At 39.8% G+C, this 16,486-nt stretch overlaps 1 protein-coding gene across 1 annotated transcript in view; it reads left to right on the forward strand.

Annotated features, from left to right (window-relative positions):
• lrp1bb (low density lipoprotein receptor-related protein 1Bb) overlaps positions 1 to 16,486 on the forward strand; it is a 247,502-nt gene that overhangs the window by 123,401 nt on the left and 107,615 nt on the right. The window contains exons 19-23 of the mRNA XM_086090410.1: positions 3,650 to 3,730; positions 3,799 to 3,969; positions 6,960 to 7,142; positions 11,335 to 11,535; positions 15,518 to 15,763. Of these exons, the coding sequence (XP_085946536.1) occupies positions 3,650 to 3,730; positions 3,799 to 3,969; positions 6,960 to 7,142; positions 11,335 to 11,535; positions 15,518 to 15,763 (882 nt within the window). The remainder of the gene's footprint in view (positions 1 to 3,649; positions 3,731 to 3,798; positions 3,970 to 6,959; positions 7,143 to 11,334; positions 11,536 to 15,517; positions 15,764 to 16,486) is intronic.

Raw genomic sequence — 16,486 nt, forward strand, 5'->3', positions numbered from 1 at the left:
GAGTGTCAGACAGAGGATGTCTGAACCAATTTTTGGTTAAAGGGAAGACAACCGCAAAGCATCTTGGTTGTGGTGTGAACCAAAAGGGGATGGATACGGTACCCTGGGGACTACTTGCTCCAATGCTCACACACGTTGATATGTTTAGAATGCACTCGCAGTGGCTACAGCGTTAGTTACATCTACATTAGGTAGCTTTTTTTTTTTTAAACCGCACTGCACCATACTGTGAGCTGTTTCTAATAGTGTCCCCTCTCATGCAACTTTAATAATGCATTCTCGTTCTACAGCGCTGCAAACTACAAGAACCATCAGTCAAATGAAGGGAACACAAAGCTAACTTTGGGTGCAACAAAATGATGCACAAGCAAGCAAGCAGAACACACACACACACACACACACACACACACAACTACTGTTACATTATGGGGAAACTGAACAACTAGCATGAATGATAAAACACGTATTTAGCTACAACTATTTACGCATCATCACCCTAATAACATATTTAAGCCATTTTTTTTAAACATTTTCAGGAAACAAAATAAACACCAACAAATTCAATATACAAGACAAGTCCAGTTGTTTTTATTCAATCGTTGTCGATTACTGTGATAATTCTGAATCTACACGAACATAAAGAAAAAAAAATTAGCCAGCAAATTGCTTCTTTTTTTTTTATTATTATTATTATATAATGTCATTAAGTGTTGACAATTATACAAATGAAATGCTGCTAGGCATGCTAGGATGGCTTGGGTCTACTTCCCAGGAGTTGAAGCTGCGTTTGACAGCAAAATGTTGTTTCTTCCTTATTTTTTTACAGGTTTATGTGCTGCGAGATTGTGCGATGACAGAATGCCGTGTCGCGTTGTTAAGCAGCATGCGAGGTGGGCGTTTGCCATCACAACGTCGCACCTCAGTTTGAAAAATGTTGAACTCAGAAGTGGTGTTGTTGTGGCATCAGACACCGCATCCAATAGGAGAGTCTTTGGCAGAGTGATTGCAAACAGTGGGAAAAGCACCTATGCTACTTCCTGTGAGACCACTTCCAAATGTGTGCGCCCTTCCACAAAGAGAAAATCAAGTGGCATGTTTAAAAGCCAAGTCAAGAAAGTTGAGATTTAGAAGCATACCTTGATGAAATCAAATGAATGCTTTCTTCTGTTATACCTTTTCACATATAATTCCTTTTTCAGAAAATATCTAACAGTATTTGTCTGAGACTGCACAAGCATGTCTATTACATAACATGCAAAACAGCAGATAACTCAGACATGTATTTCAAAATTCTTCAAAAAGCATGCATTTTGGATTGTCAACGGGCCGGCACACATTACCGCATTCGTTTAAGATATTTCAAGCTGAGTTATTGATGTTGGTCCTTTGGAGCAAGAAACCGCATGACGCCATCTGTCCTGAAGGGTGTTGCTGAACACGTACTTTGCTACAGTTGATGCTGTTCGTAAGTCAAGTCTCAATGGTATTATTCAATCCAAAAAAATAAATAAATAAAGCTGCAGTCTGAGTTAATCTTGGAAAACACACTTTCAATGAATACGTGAAATACACAAAATAATTATTTACAGAGCAAACTTTAACTATTCCAAATTATTTTAATTTACGACACAGTGTCCCCGCACTATATTGCAGTTCAGCTACCACGGCCCCCACTGCATGGCAGTTTTTTTGTTTTGTTTTTAAATAGAATGTATAGGTCTACTTGTCATTCACAGAAGGTAGAAAGTATACTCAATAGACCACACTGCCATCCGCTTTGTCACTGGTGCCCGTTTTCACATAGTTACAAAACAACAAATTGAAGACATTAAAAAATGAAGAATTTAAGAGTTGAGAAATGATGGTCGTTTACTAAAATTGCTAAACAAACATATAGCGCAAGAGCATGATTTTGGAAGCATTTATCATGGAATTGCATAGTTTTTACCTGTATTTAAATGCATTTAAACTTGGGGCTAAAGTCAGTTGTGCGAGAGCAGCTTATTCCATTTGCCTGCAGCATAACAGCTAAATACTGTTTCACCGTGTTTGCTTCAAACTCTGGGCTCCACTAATTAACCCTAGTCTGCTAGATTTCTATTCCGTGAGCATTTATTTTAATGTATTCAGAAACTAAGCCATTCTGTGATTTAGAGACCAGTAGCAGAATTTCAATATCTGTTAATTAGCTCTCTTTTCATTCATGCTGATAAATTCCCATTGGCAGGACCCCACCCTATATTCGCTCTCAAGCAGTTTTCTTGACTTCTTTGTTCCCAAAGTTCACATTACTTTTGATTGATCTGATCAATTGCTGAATGTGCACAGAAATGACTTGCTTTGCAGCGTATGAAAATACACGTAATCATATGCTGTACTCCAAGAATTGAAAGGTTTGGGATTTCCCTTTTAATCTCCATTAGTATGCCGTTGTTTGCAGTGACTGATCGTTGCCAAGTGCTGCACTGGGCTGAATCGCCTGCGACTCCCTTTGGCGCATCCTAAGCCGCTTCAAGACATTGTCGCAAACAGCCAGGGTGTAAGCAGTAATTGAAGTTCATGCTTGGCTTCATTCAATCATAATCAAGCTGGGCAGGAAAACATATTCTCTCGCTCGCTGTTGTCTAAGCTTCCTCAGGCGTTAGTCCCCTCCCGGTCGGTGCTCGACTGAGCAGTCCTGGCGGCGGCGGCGCTGGAGCTTCCGCGGGTCTGAGAATACCTGAAGCAAAGTGGCGCTTGCCTTCTAGATGGAAACCAATGTAGATTTTGTTTGTCAGTAGTTTAGGAGCTGTCACACAACGTCTCACATCGGGCTCTTTGTTCATGGGAACCTGACATTATTTATGGATGTCGGCGTCTCGTTTTTAGCCAAGCTGGCTGTTTACTTGAAACCTTCATTATTTATGGATGCCTGCTGCTTCATTTTTAATGAATGTTAAATTCCATCCAGCCACGGTGTGTCAGTGGGACCTGATGTATTTGAGGAAAGTATACACGACACTTGTCAGATAAAAATAAATACATAAAAATGTTGCCATGGCAGCCTTTTTCAGTTAGGAGAACCAGATGCTAACAAATCAATTCAAATCTAGAATTGCACTTCATTCTGAAGTCAATAAAGGTTTAGACATCCTGTAAGGATATCTGAATCCACTTTATACACCCAAGGCTTATCAGAAAGTCTGAGAAGAGAACAATCTCTGTTGGGAATAGAAATGTCAGGAAGAAGAAGAATCTATATTTCTATACGCAGAAGTCTCCTTGAATGAGATGTGGGCAGAGGACAAACGTTGACATGCCGGATGATCAGGCCACATTGCTTTGTTGTCTTAACTGTGTGGAAAAGATATCGTCATTCCCTTGAATAAATTCACTTCAGTTTGTTACGTAAAAAAAAAAAAGTGCATAAATAAATAAAAGTGGCATACAAGTGAGCAACCGTTGATTGAGTTGGACTTTTTAAAAGCTACAGAATGTAACATTTTCTTACCGGAAAATCCCAACAAAAACATTCAACGTCAACAGAATGTTCTGATGATTCTGTACTTTACACTAAATTTACATCAGTCTGTCGCGTGTCCTGATTTTTCGGTGAGCATCGATTTTAAGTGAATCCGTTTATGTAAGAAATGTCTCTCTTGTTTGACAGCTTTTCCCACTTGCGAGGTCCTCACGCACTTCACCTGCTCCAATGGCCGATGCATCAGTGAGAAGTGGCGCTGTGACTCAGGTTTGGAGAGGACATTTTAAAAGTACTTTGCATTACCCCGAGTCATTTGTGTTTGTAAATCTGTTCAGAGGACGACTGTGGCGATGGCAGCGATGAAGTGGGCTGCATCCGGTCTTGCTCCAACAACCAGTTCCAGTGCACCAGTGGCCGCTGTATCCCCGGTAACTGGGCCTGCGATGGCGATAATGATTGCGGGGACTTCAGTGATGAGAACACGACGTGCCGGGGTGGATCAGCAGGTGAGAATGACATCATTGTCATCAACAGCAACAAAGCATAGATTTTTTTCTGAGAGATAGTGTCAAACTTTTTCACCATTTAGGTTTACCAGATTTTCCTGGAATGCTAATTTTATTCACATCTGTGGTTATGTAGCAAAAAACAACATGTAGTTAGCTAGCTAGCTAGGCCTACACTCCAAATATACATCTTCTGTTCATATAATCTGCTGGCTAGCCTGCATTAGAGTGCCTCATTGTTTGCCTTGAGTGCACTCATTTTAAGTCAGTCTCGACAGCCAGTTCAAACAAAAACTGGCATGACTTTAGAGCGCCTCGTTGTCACAATGCAAAAAAAGACAGTGGCGCCTTTAAACTGATATTTTAATGGCTCACAAAAGATGCTAGCGAGTAGCATGCATTTTCCAGGTCCTAGTACAGGTATTTGATTGCACATGCAGTGGGCACACCTCATTTTATGCACATATTTGTCGATTTGAGCTCTGTTGTTCTAATTTGACACTAAATTATAAAATAATTTCCCTTACCCTGACAACGTTAATCTTTCAGTGCCAGCCATGACTTTTAATGATTGGGTTGTTTCCTTATATCCATTTTAGCGTGCTAATTGTGTTTTGGCAATTCAAGGCAATGCATAAATTCATCTGCTGTAATTACGAGTTCAGCAATGAATCATCTTAATTTGAATAACGTTGTTTTAACACTCATGTGTGACTAATCTTATCTAGTCGCTGTTCTGGGGGAACTTCAACATCAGGAGCTGAATCATTTAATCTAATTAATGCAGGGGGGAAAAAACAACTAATGCACCCTCACAGCTCACTTGCTTGTCATTGGAATATGTGGACTATTCATCAAACCATTTTCTGATGCTTGTGGGCCTGTCTTTGCTTTTTAGCACAAAGGAGTGAGTCAGCTTCAGCTTTGACTCGGCTGCACATGATTTCTGACTTGATTGTTTTGTCTTTAAAAATAAACACCACCAAGTTTCTTATTATATTCCCATTTCTATTGCTCTTAAGATGAGCAATTATGTCCTCTAAACCTTGGGAACAGATGGTGAATGGTCTTTTGTTCTAGCTTGACAGAAATATAAACAGAGACAAAATTTGCAAAAAGTCGTTGAAAACTGAATCGTCTGGAAATCAGGGCATGCGACTAAAAATCATCCATCCATGTTCTACGCTGCTTATTCTGTTCAGTCACAGGGGGCTGGAGACTGTCCCAGTTGACGACACCTTAGACTGGTTAGTCAATCACACGGCACTTACTATATCCGGACAGTCAGCCATTTACCCCAACAGTGGGAATTGAAAGACTGACCATCGGCAATCGTATCCATATAATTTCGGCGCTGTTGTGCATAATCCTGCCATCTCCAAAAGGACTACTTTTCAGGAAATCACACAATACTTTCTTGAGTTACCAAGTTAACATCAACACAGCAACACCCCAAAATGTTCAACTGCTAATTTATCCATTCATCCATTATCCGTACCTGTGGCTGCCGTTAATTAAAATGGTAGGACACGGAGCCAGCACGGCGCTTAACAAAAGCAAATGGCTGTGGCTACCTTCTGTTTCCAGTCTCTTTCTCAAATGTCTGAGAAGCATTACTGACGCAATAAATGCATCTATGAGAAGACCAAGCAGTTAAACTCATTCAAACCCCAAAACGTGTAAGTAGGTTTTTTAGTACAAGGAGCCTCGAGTTCCGTTCCTACGCTGGCGATATAACCAAAATTTGGACTTAAGTCGGATTTCACCATTAAAGTTGATATTTACATCAAAATACTTTGTACAGTAATCGTAATAAACATATTTGTGCCACCCGGAAGATGCACGGACATTATTTGCTGACGGACGGCAAAGCGGAGCTAATGGAAAATTAAACACGGAACTGTGACGAGCCTGATGGCGAGCAGACCTGCTTGATGGATGTCTGTTGCTGGAGGTAACAACAACACAACTTTTAATAGCTTTAAAATGGCGTGATTACTGTGGGAAATTAACAAAAAAGAAGGTGCTATGGACAAGACACGGGCGTCGTAAAGTCGAGACGATGTAAGTCGTATACGGCGTAACTCGAGGACCAAAAACTTATTAATACATTATTTTATGTTTTTTTTATGCAAGAGCATACATAAGGCTCTGATACAGCTTATGACATGAAGAGGGGGCTCAAACTATTGATTACAAAAATGGCCAGCAGGTGGCAGCAGAGTATAAGAGATCAGCCAGGGCCATGTTTTTTTATAGCAATAGAACACAATATTCTGTGGGCCTTGCACAATCACTCAAAGTCCATTAAAACAACCATGAGCGAAGGGGATTGCTTCAGTGAAAATGGCTAAAAGTGAATGAGTTAATAGGCAGGAATGCAAGAATAAATCTGTACGCACTTACTTTGTGGATAACTGGTTCCTTCTGCACCGGAGTGTTATTGTGATCCATTCATAACAAAGCAGGCATACTCAATTATACTGAACCTAAATATTCCGACTCTCATAATGCTGCACGGCTTCTGCGGTGAAGGGAGGAGGCAGAGTTTTATCACATTTCACAGACAGCTGAGCGATTAAGAGAGTTTGTAGATTTGCTGTCAAGTATTGTCAACACTTTAAATTGGGTAATAAAGTGTCAACATTACACACAACGTGGGGGACAGACCAATCCTATTGATTTGTGAATCATTTGAAATGGACCTATTTGGACATGTGGCATTTCTGCCCTGCAGCGACGATATTGCACATGCCAGTCACCAATGCATATAAAAGTGACGCTAGTCTCAAAATGTGGAAAAGTTTCATTTTTGAGAGAGAGAAAAAAGCAGCAAAGGAATATTGCTTTTCCTTACCTGTAAATACAAATATCTGAACAATAAAAGTTGTCCCCAAAGAATGATTCATGGCCGCTGCGCCTTGGCCCGCGACGGTGTATTGCCGAGCTCTGATGCGATCCAATCAATAGTTGAGTGACTTTCCTTTCAGCCCTGCCATCTGTGATTGAGTGCAGCGGGGAAGAATTCCACTGTGTCACAGATGGGACCTGCATCCCGGAGCGCTGGAGATGTGACGGAGACAAGGATTGCGAAGACGGCAGCGACGAGAAAGACTGCGAAGGCACGAAAAGGATGTGCGACCCCAAGGCCAAGTTTACCTGCAAAGATACAGGTAATGTCAAAATCAAATAATGGTTGCGTAATAAGCAATGCAGTTGTAATTTGTTTTCTTCAATCTTGAACGTGGGTCTTGGCCCTTATTTGTACTCTCCTGTACTGTGGGGAAATGATGACAAATAGAGGCTGAAAGGGATTTAATAAAATACATGATTCTGTTGATTTCAACCTTGTTCGTTCTCGAGACTAAAGAGAATACATGCAAACAAAGGTGAGCTATTCAACAGCTACACACATGCAGGCAGAGAAAAAATTAATTATTGAGCCATTTTTTTAAATAAGCAACATCAAGCTGGGAAGATGGAAGCATTTTTAGTGAGACTCGTTTGCTTCCTAAAAGATAATATTTCAATATTTATATTTTTGGACTGCATTTTTTTTTTCTGTAAATAAATTGACTAAGAGAAATAGAAGAGATGTTTTTCAATCCAAATAATAAGTATAGTCATAAACTAAATAAAATAGGTAATTTTGAATGTAAAGTGATTTTATAGTTCTTTATCTTGTTCTCATGAACAAGCTTAACAGCCGTTTGAGGAATAATGAATTCACGTATAAGTCTCAGTTCAACATATTTATAGGTTCATATCGGATAAAATATTCTTTGGAATATGACACTCAGTCCATTAATGCATATAACAATGAAAAACCTACAACAATGTACAGATAAGACAATAAGTCTGTATACAGTTTATTTTATTATATATATATATATATATATATATATATAAATATATATATATATATATATATATATATTTATATATGAATGCCTCCTACTTTCAGTCTAGCCAGGCAAGCCACACTCACTTTCCTGCCATTGACCGCGACTTTGCCCTGCTCAAAACGAACCGTGCAATCAAAATTCGTAAGCAAGTTCACTCTTTGGCTGCAGAAGTCCATCTTCATAACATTCAAAATGGCATGCGGGAGAGACGATACTTTGTTTCATTAAGCATTAAACTCGCCAGAAACGCATCGAGTCATCAAAACCCCAGCAACTGATGGCACTTTTTATTTTTTTTATTTTATTTCTAAAGAAGACCACAGGTTTATATATGGACTACCAGAACTGCTTACTCTCTGTCGTGCGGCCATCTTATGTTGCCAATCGCTTAGGCTGCCTAACTTGAATACGTTGACTTCCTGTAGTGTTTTCAGGTTATTGTTTCTACGGTGAAAATGCTACCGTGTATGGCATACGGTTGTACTAACAAGACTGAGAGAAGCGCTACATGCACATTTCATCGGTAAGAACGTAATTACACGGTCTGAGGCGCACATGTGCAAAAGGTCAGCCATATTTATTTGCCAACTACACATGTAGGAAGTGCCCACAGGTGGCTTTTCTGACATCACGTCCGCTCTTCGTTGATTGGTTCATTTAATTACCCCGCCTCAGAAATCCGCTTTAATGAGATTGTGACCAGCGATTGCGTCTTGGTTTACAGGCTAACTTCAGCCATTTATTAAATAAGAGACATGTGTTGTTTAGCTCCCATTTAAGTTGAATCCAAAATGATGTTTTGACTCTTTGATTTATTGTGGAAAATATATATATATTCATGCTTGTTTTTCCCCCACAACCTTTTTTTTTTTTTTGGTGCCACCCACTCCTTGAATAATGATGTTTTTGTGTTTTGCTTCTTTTTTTTTTCTGCACTCCCTTGGCTGCTTTGTATTCATCCCACTGATTATTATTTTTTGAACAAGCTGTAAATATGTTTTTATCAATTCCGTCAAAAGATCACCCTTTGCATGCCACCAACATGTTTTTTATTTTTATGATTGTGGAGCATTTCTTTAAAATGTATATTTTAGTCCACAGCCTTGCATTTTGTGTTGTTGCCGCTGTGCTGGCGTCACAACAGGCACTAAACATATGGGAGGCCTCACTCAAACAGCGATATGCGGATATGTTTTTTTTAATATTTTTTTTATGGGGCAGCCAGCCGGAGAGCTTCCAAATCAATATCGACAAATGTGAACACGCACACACAAAATGACACCCTCAGCTGTCGCTTCATCCTCCCACACACACACACACACACTGATCTGGCACCAAGAATAAACCAATGTGGTGACTTTGAAGGAAAATCTGTAAATTGGAATATGCTTGCAATCCTGCACCGGCACAAAAAATGATGAGGCATGCTGCCGTCTGTGATGTTTGCTTTGCTCACCTCTGTCAGTAGTTCCGCCTACTTCTTTCAAATGTGCACAGTGGAGGAACGGCGTGCTGGAAACAAGCAGCGGAAATGATGAACAAGAAGTTCTGTAACTTTACCGTCGCTGTTATTCACTTGAAACAATCTGCTTGTATTGTATTTGAGGCCCAACAAATATTCTTGCCTTTAAGTAACGCGTTCAAACAATATGTCCCAGCTTGGAAACATTTTCTCACCGGCATGGCAACACCACATCGCCAACTTGAGATGTCCACAAGCGGGACAGCTTGACAGCTCTCATGCAGTGATAAGCAAAGTACACACGAACTGATTTTTAACATCACAATCAATTTTTACACACACTTAACATCATTTCCACCGACAACAGCCAGTCTCTTTCCCCAAACCAGATGCCTGTTTTAGTACCCCCAAAAAAAAACACTCTTACACACACCACACCACAGGATAATTGATTATTGAGAATATATTGAGATAATATCGGTATGTGCACACCCCGCCTTAGTCAAGTCAAGTTTGTTCATTTAGCCCATGTAAAGGCTTCACAAGCACATAGTTGATAAAAATCAACAATATTCCCCTGGTCTGACCCAAGCAAGGAACAAATTGGATAAATGAGAGGAGAAGAGGCAGCAAAACAGGCCTCAATCCAGAAGATGCTAGTTATACACACAACCAAATGCTAAAAGTTGAGATTTTTACAGATATTGTTGCTCTTAATTTTGCTCTAATGTACTACACAGTAAATTTCATAGAGTAAATTTTACTCTAAAAAGACTATACTCTGTCCCACTCTAAACAGAGTAAACTTTTACACTTGGAAGAGGGTAAAAAACACACAAGAATAAAACACTCAAGGGTTGAGGAACAATCCAACAACCTTCAGCATGGAAGACAGCCACGCTACCACTTGAGCTATGCTGGACTTATTTTTAGCTAATATATTGCTGACGTGTCCCAAAGGAGACCAAAAACGGAGTTATACGAGGATTCCACATGACACCTGCAAATATATTGACACCGAGTAGGGGTGGCATGGGTCAGTGGTTAAGTTGGCTGTCTCACAACCTGAAGGTTCTGGGATTGTTCCTCAACAGCTGAGTTTTTTTTTTTTTTAATATTTTACTCTGTTTAGACTGGGACCAAATATAGACTTTTTTTCAAAGTAAAATTTACTCTACCAAATTTACTGTGTAGAGCCCAAATAGCGAAGCCTCGAGAACCTGCTGGCTTCTTTTTAGCTATACAAGTCACCAAAAGGCAGCATATTGCGAGTATAAAACTTGAATGGAACAAAAGCCACGTAACAATAGGAATAAGTGCTAAAACCTAAAAAAATCACACTGGTGCAAAAAAAAACAAAAAAAAAACTGCAATGCTTTGCTGATATTTAAAAAGCATAATGACACAAAAATCTCTTCATTCTAAATGTGTTGCACAAGGTTCTGGATATGTGCGCATTACATTTCATGAAACCATGACTGAGGATGGTGAGATAAACAATAACTTTGTTGTTTGCTTGCTACTGTGTGAAAATAATGAATATGTTTGACATTGACTGCAAAAATCGAACATTTTATTCAAAAGACAGATTCTTATCAAATTCGTATACAGACATGATTCCTGACCACCCCTGGCTCGCTTGCCACTGATGTTCATTAGTTCAGTTTCCTGCCTGTATTATTAATGCTCCCTATAAATTCTGGGCCCATCTCTTGGGGTAAAATTGAGCAAAATGATGATTAAATAGTGGACTGGGAGCCGGTGCAAGTTGTCCAGTATTGGGGTAATGTGATCCAACCTTCTGGTCTTAGCCAAGAATCTTGCTGCAGAATTTTGTATTTACTTTATTTATTATGGTTTTTTTAAATTATTTTTGGGGGGATTTTCGTGCTTGCTGCATTGGCTCATATTGTGACAGTCTATAAAATCCACGGTGTTGATAGAAAGCATGTAAATAACTGAGATGGTAATGTAGTGTATAAAAACACGTATTTCTAGGTAAGTGCATCACGAAGAGCTGGGTTTGTGATGGCGACATCGACTGCGAGGACCGCTCGGATGAGGAGTCCTGCGAGTCGGCCATCTGCAAGCCGCCCAAGTACCACTGTGCCAACGACACGTCCGTCTGCCTGACACCTGACAAGATCTGCAACAGCAAAGTGGACTGCGCCGACCGTTCAGACGAAGGACCAGTTTGCGGTAAAATTGGATCGTCTGTGCATTACACATCTGTAAAAAAAAAAAAAAAAAAAAAAATGCACCAAATTTTAGGACTGGTTTGATCAGACAAATTTATATTCCACTTCATTTGCCTCTTCTCTCGTGGTATCCCTTCGTAATCTCACCGCACCCAATCGATGGGTGATACAATTAGGACTCGACATTTCTAAATCAAAGTATTTTTAAGTCACGGCTTAGTGAAGGGCGACCAAGGTCTGTTACACCCGATGAAGAAAACGTCTAAAACTATTGCTATATTTTTGCAGGCAATTCTACTTTGGCCTGTAGATGAGAAGAAAAAAAACAACTTCTTTGCCAAGTCATTGTGTTTGCTCTGCAATGAGTTCCCAGTCACAGCAAAAGACCAGCTGATTCTCCTTCGTCATTTTTTTCCTTCTGTTAACCAGTCTCCGTCGACAGCATCAATAGGGTGACATTAGAAATGAAAAATAAATAAAGGAGGCGAGCAGGAGAATTTCTAAAGTTTGGCCTTTGAAAATGTGTCCACATTGGAAATGGTCTGACAAAATTCGACTGCATGCTGAGCGCATCCCGCCGGTTTGAGGTGGGCGTGAACCTGACCTTTTAAGTTTGGAGTTTGGTAACTTTGTGAGACTTCAGCTGCAGAACAGCTTGAATCCATTCCAAATTGTCAACAACGTTCGGACCTTTTTTTTTGTGGTTTCTATGTCTAAAAAGACGTTTAAATCTTACTGGGGTTTGTACTTGGATTTGGTACTCAGATATATTCTGGTAGATCTCTCAAAGCGAAACATCAGCAAAGAATTGTTAAAAGGCAGCCTCTGATCTTAGAGTACGCAAACTTTGATTTCCGGTTCTTGCGAGAAAAGAAGCAGAACAGAACATAGGGGGGAGGGGTGGGGGGTGGCGGGATAATGTATAATGAAAAACCTAAGGTTGGACCTGAAGTTCAGGATTTGAATCTCAGCTCCAGCTTCCTTCCACGCATTTAAATTGAACTAATATAATTATACTACTATTATTATTTACTACTACTACTACTAATAATAATAATAATAATAAATGAATTGATAAATCACAAATGAATCATTCACATGTGTCTTATCCAAACCGTATAGATATATTTTCGACACATTTGCGTATGCATCATCAGCACCGAATTGCAACAACGCTGCTTTATTGTCTTATCTTGAGCACGGTTGCAAAGAGTTGAAACCTGTCACAAATGACACTCGGCGAGAGGCGGTGTACACGCCCGTACAGATCGCTCTTAAATTGCCGGCTGACACGTCGAGACGGACGACCATTCAGTCACTCTTACGCACTCGCAAGCTGCTGTTTTGTCCAGCATCCATTCGACTGTTAATGATGCTGTCTCCAAGACACAATAATCATACTATGATGAATTCTTACAGAGATGGGAATTATCCCAATAATCAATCCATCTACTTTCTACACTGCTTATCCTCATTAGATGTGCAGGGGAAGCTGGAGCCTCTCCCAGCCGACTTTGGATGAGAGGCGTGGTCCACTTTGGACTGCTGGCATATAGACAAGCTACCATTCATACTTACTTTACACAATTTACAGTCTTCAGTGAAGCTAAAATGAAAATGTTTTTGTAATGTGGGAGAAGTCTGCGTATCACTTGGCTACTATGCCGCCTTTATCATTATTCATTGCTGCCTTGAGATACGAGTGACTCCATTTATGAGTCTTTCAAGATAAGAGCCGTCATTTGACTTTTTTATTTTTTTATTTCTCTGACTCCCTAAACAAAACAATAAGAATTACGCCTTTTATATTTAAAACAACCACATAATGTAACCTTTCGTTCTGTTAACTTAATGCTAATGCTAATTAGCATTTATGTTTCTGTTTATGTGTATGTTCTGCATTGATTTCAACACAAATGGTGCAGAGACAACATGTAGATAACATAACACTACTCACAGTGTTATATTACTTATCCTCTGCATAGGACATCTAATTTGACATACTAGTGAGCTAAGAGAGGTGTTGCGACATCTCAGTGAATTATTGTGAATCCCACTTGAATTCTAGTCAGGCCAAGCCCCACTGCAGATTCATTATACTGTCCCCAAGCAGTGCTGAATAAAGTTTAATTATTTAAAATTATAATGACTTATGTCATTACCGTATGTTTTTATAAAGTATAATCTTATGTAGTGTGATCATTCCTCATAAAAAAAAGTTTAGGGGAAAGGTTGGAACGAATTAATGTCATTTCCATTCATTTCAATGAGAAAAGATGATTTGAGTTATTAGCGCTCCCATAACAAATCAAACTCACCTCTGTAACTTAATCACTAAATCAAACAGGTCATAGAATGAAATGTTGGTTGGTGGAAGTACATGTGGCTCTGTGTTCAACTGTTATGATATCAGATTTCTCACCAACAGTGTTTGTCTGACACAATATATTGTTTTCCATCTATTTTTATCAGTGCACATTTGGGCTTGTAGCGTCACTGCAGTGTCGGATCCCTGACCAAAAGGACAGACAATGTGGCAACACTCCCGGTTAATGATGGCAAGTGTTTGTCCAAGTGCCATATGAGGGAAGAATGAGATCTCATGTGGCCAGCACTCTGGCTCTAATCTCTCAAAATGACCAGCGTAAACATGGACTTTCATTTTCTCGAGCAGCGCTAGCCAAGCCTCAGGGGTGCCCTTTAAGGACCCTTGAGTGCGTGCATTATCTTAGCTGAGAAAAGAACCTTTTCCCTCAAAGTCAATTAGGTTGTGCTCAGGGAGAGCTTCAGGGTCTTCTTTTGATTTGCAGCAGATGACCAGATCTCACACCTACTATTAGCTGTTGTGACCACACACGACTCAATTTACGACTACGCTGATAGTGCGAGCTATTCTTTTACGCGGGAATGGACAGTACTTCATGTGCTTTTGAATAAAAATGCTAACAAAAAAAAGATTTTTTCAAGGTGAAACTATACCTCATATTGCCATCATACCGCACCTTCCCAAAATAATTTTCAATCAATAATTTAATACGCTCAATAATTGCTAATTTATCACACTGTCATTTGTTAAAATGGTCGGTCAGAGGCGTCACGCCAGCCGCCCTACTAAAAAAAAAGCAAATGAGTGTCATCACAACAGCTTCCCAAATCTTTTAGAAAAGGTTTTAGAGCCTTAAGCAATACGGAAACAATATTCTGACTAAGCAATTTAATTAGCCGGAATGACTCTACACTATAAATATAACGACCAGAATAACTGGAAAAAAAAAGAAGTTTTTTGTTAACAAATTAAAATGACATAAATTATATATATATATATAATAATTATAATAATAACTTCACAAGCACATTAACTTTTGGAGTTAATTTTAAATGTATTTATTTCAGAATTTGTGTACGTCCTTAGCTACAGAAGCAAGAAAGTAAAACAGTTATTTGAACATTTTAGTTTACTTTATTAAACAATTCTTAGTGACCTTTTAATTTAAAAAAAAAAAAATTGCTCTACAAACTCTCAATATAATAAATAAATAAATAAATAAAAGACTAGAACAAATACTGAAAACTAAATTGAACAAAAGATTTTTGAAAAAACAACAACTAGCAAACGATGTAAAATCTAATTTAAAAAGTTTAAAAAAAAAAACGAAAAGTCAAAAAAAAAACTATGATGAAAAATGTAAAACTATTCTAACCCTGCTCTGCACAGACCTTCAACCTTCCTGGCTGACCAGTTTTTTTCTTCCAGTGATCCATTTTTTAACAAAACAAGCTTACTCAAATGTATACAAGAAAAAATAGTTTCACTTGTAAAATAACACGCAGACTTTCAATCTTGAGGCAACACAATTTTGCATGGCTCCCGCAGAGTGCTACTTCTTAATTAAGGGAGTAACTAGATTTGCTTTCAATCTATGTTCCTAAGTCAATTATTTCCTCTGGCAATGTACTGATTCTGCGCCATTTGTTTACCTCAGACATGTGTCTCGTGGCTCGAGGGGGCTGCAGCCATATGTGCACGGTGGCACCGGGAAAAGGGGTGGTGTGTTCCTGTCCGCCGGGACTTCACCTGGACTCCAGCAACAAGACATGCGAGGCGGTGGACTACTGCAGCCGCCACCTGAAGTGCAGCCAAGTGTGTGAGCAATACAAGACCACAGTCAAGTGCTCCTGTTATCCCGGATGGAGGCTGGACCCCGACGGGGACAGCTGCCACAGCACAGGTAACGACTCACCCCGGGGACGGACGGTGGCTTATGCTAATTTGCCGCCCTGCTGCAGTTGCATTTGATCCTTTGGCTCGCTCGCTCGCTTCTTTGAAACTCGGAATCATTGCTGCGCTAGTGTTGTTGCTGACCACAGAGTTTGGAACTTTAATGAGAGGGCCATATATGGGGCTTATTAATACAACAAAAAAAAAAAAGCATACATCGGCAGGCAAAAACACTGACTTTTGCTGGGCTGCATTAAACCTCGGCTGTGGAATATTTTTAGTTTTAACCCTCCCAGATACTTTTCCAACACATTATACACGCGGCACGGTGGCTGACTGGTTAGCACGTCCGCCTCCCAGTTCAAAGGTTGTGAGATCAAGTCCGGGCTTCGGCCTTCCTGGGTGGAGTTTGCATGTTCTCCCCGTGCTTGCGTGGCTTTTCTCCGGGTACTCCGGTTTCCTCCCACATTCCAAAAACATGCATGGCAGGTGAATTGGACACTCCAAATTGTCCATAGGTGCGATTGTGAGTATGGTTGTTCGTCTCTGTGTGCCCTGCGATTGGCTGGCAACCAGTTCAGGGTGTACCCCGCCTACTGCCCGAAGCCAGCTGGGATAGGCTCCAGCAACCCCCGCGACCCTTGTGAGGACAAGCGGTACAGAAAATGGATGGATGGATGGATATACACATATTTGAATTGCAAGCATAAAATATATTGAAACTGAAATTGAG

This window comes from Leptonotus elevatus, chromosome 12 (assembly GCF_054856555.1).
Source record: "Leptonotus elevatus isolate MCC_2025b chromosome 12, RoL_Lele_1.0, whole genome shotgun sequence".
Classification (NCBI taxonomy): Eukaryota; Metazoa; Chordata; class Actinopteri; order Syngnathiformes; family Syngnathidae; genus Leptonotus; species Leptonotus elevatus.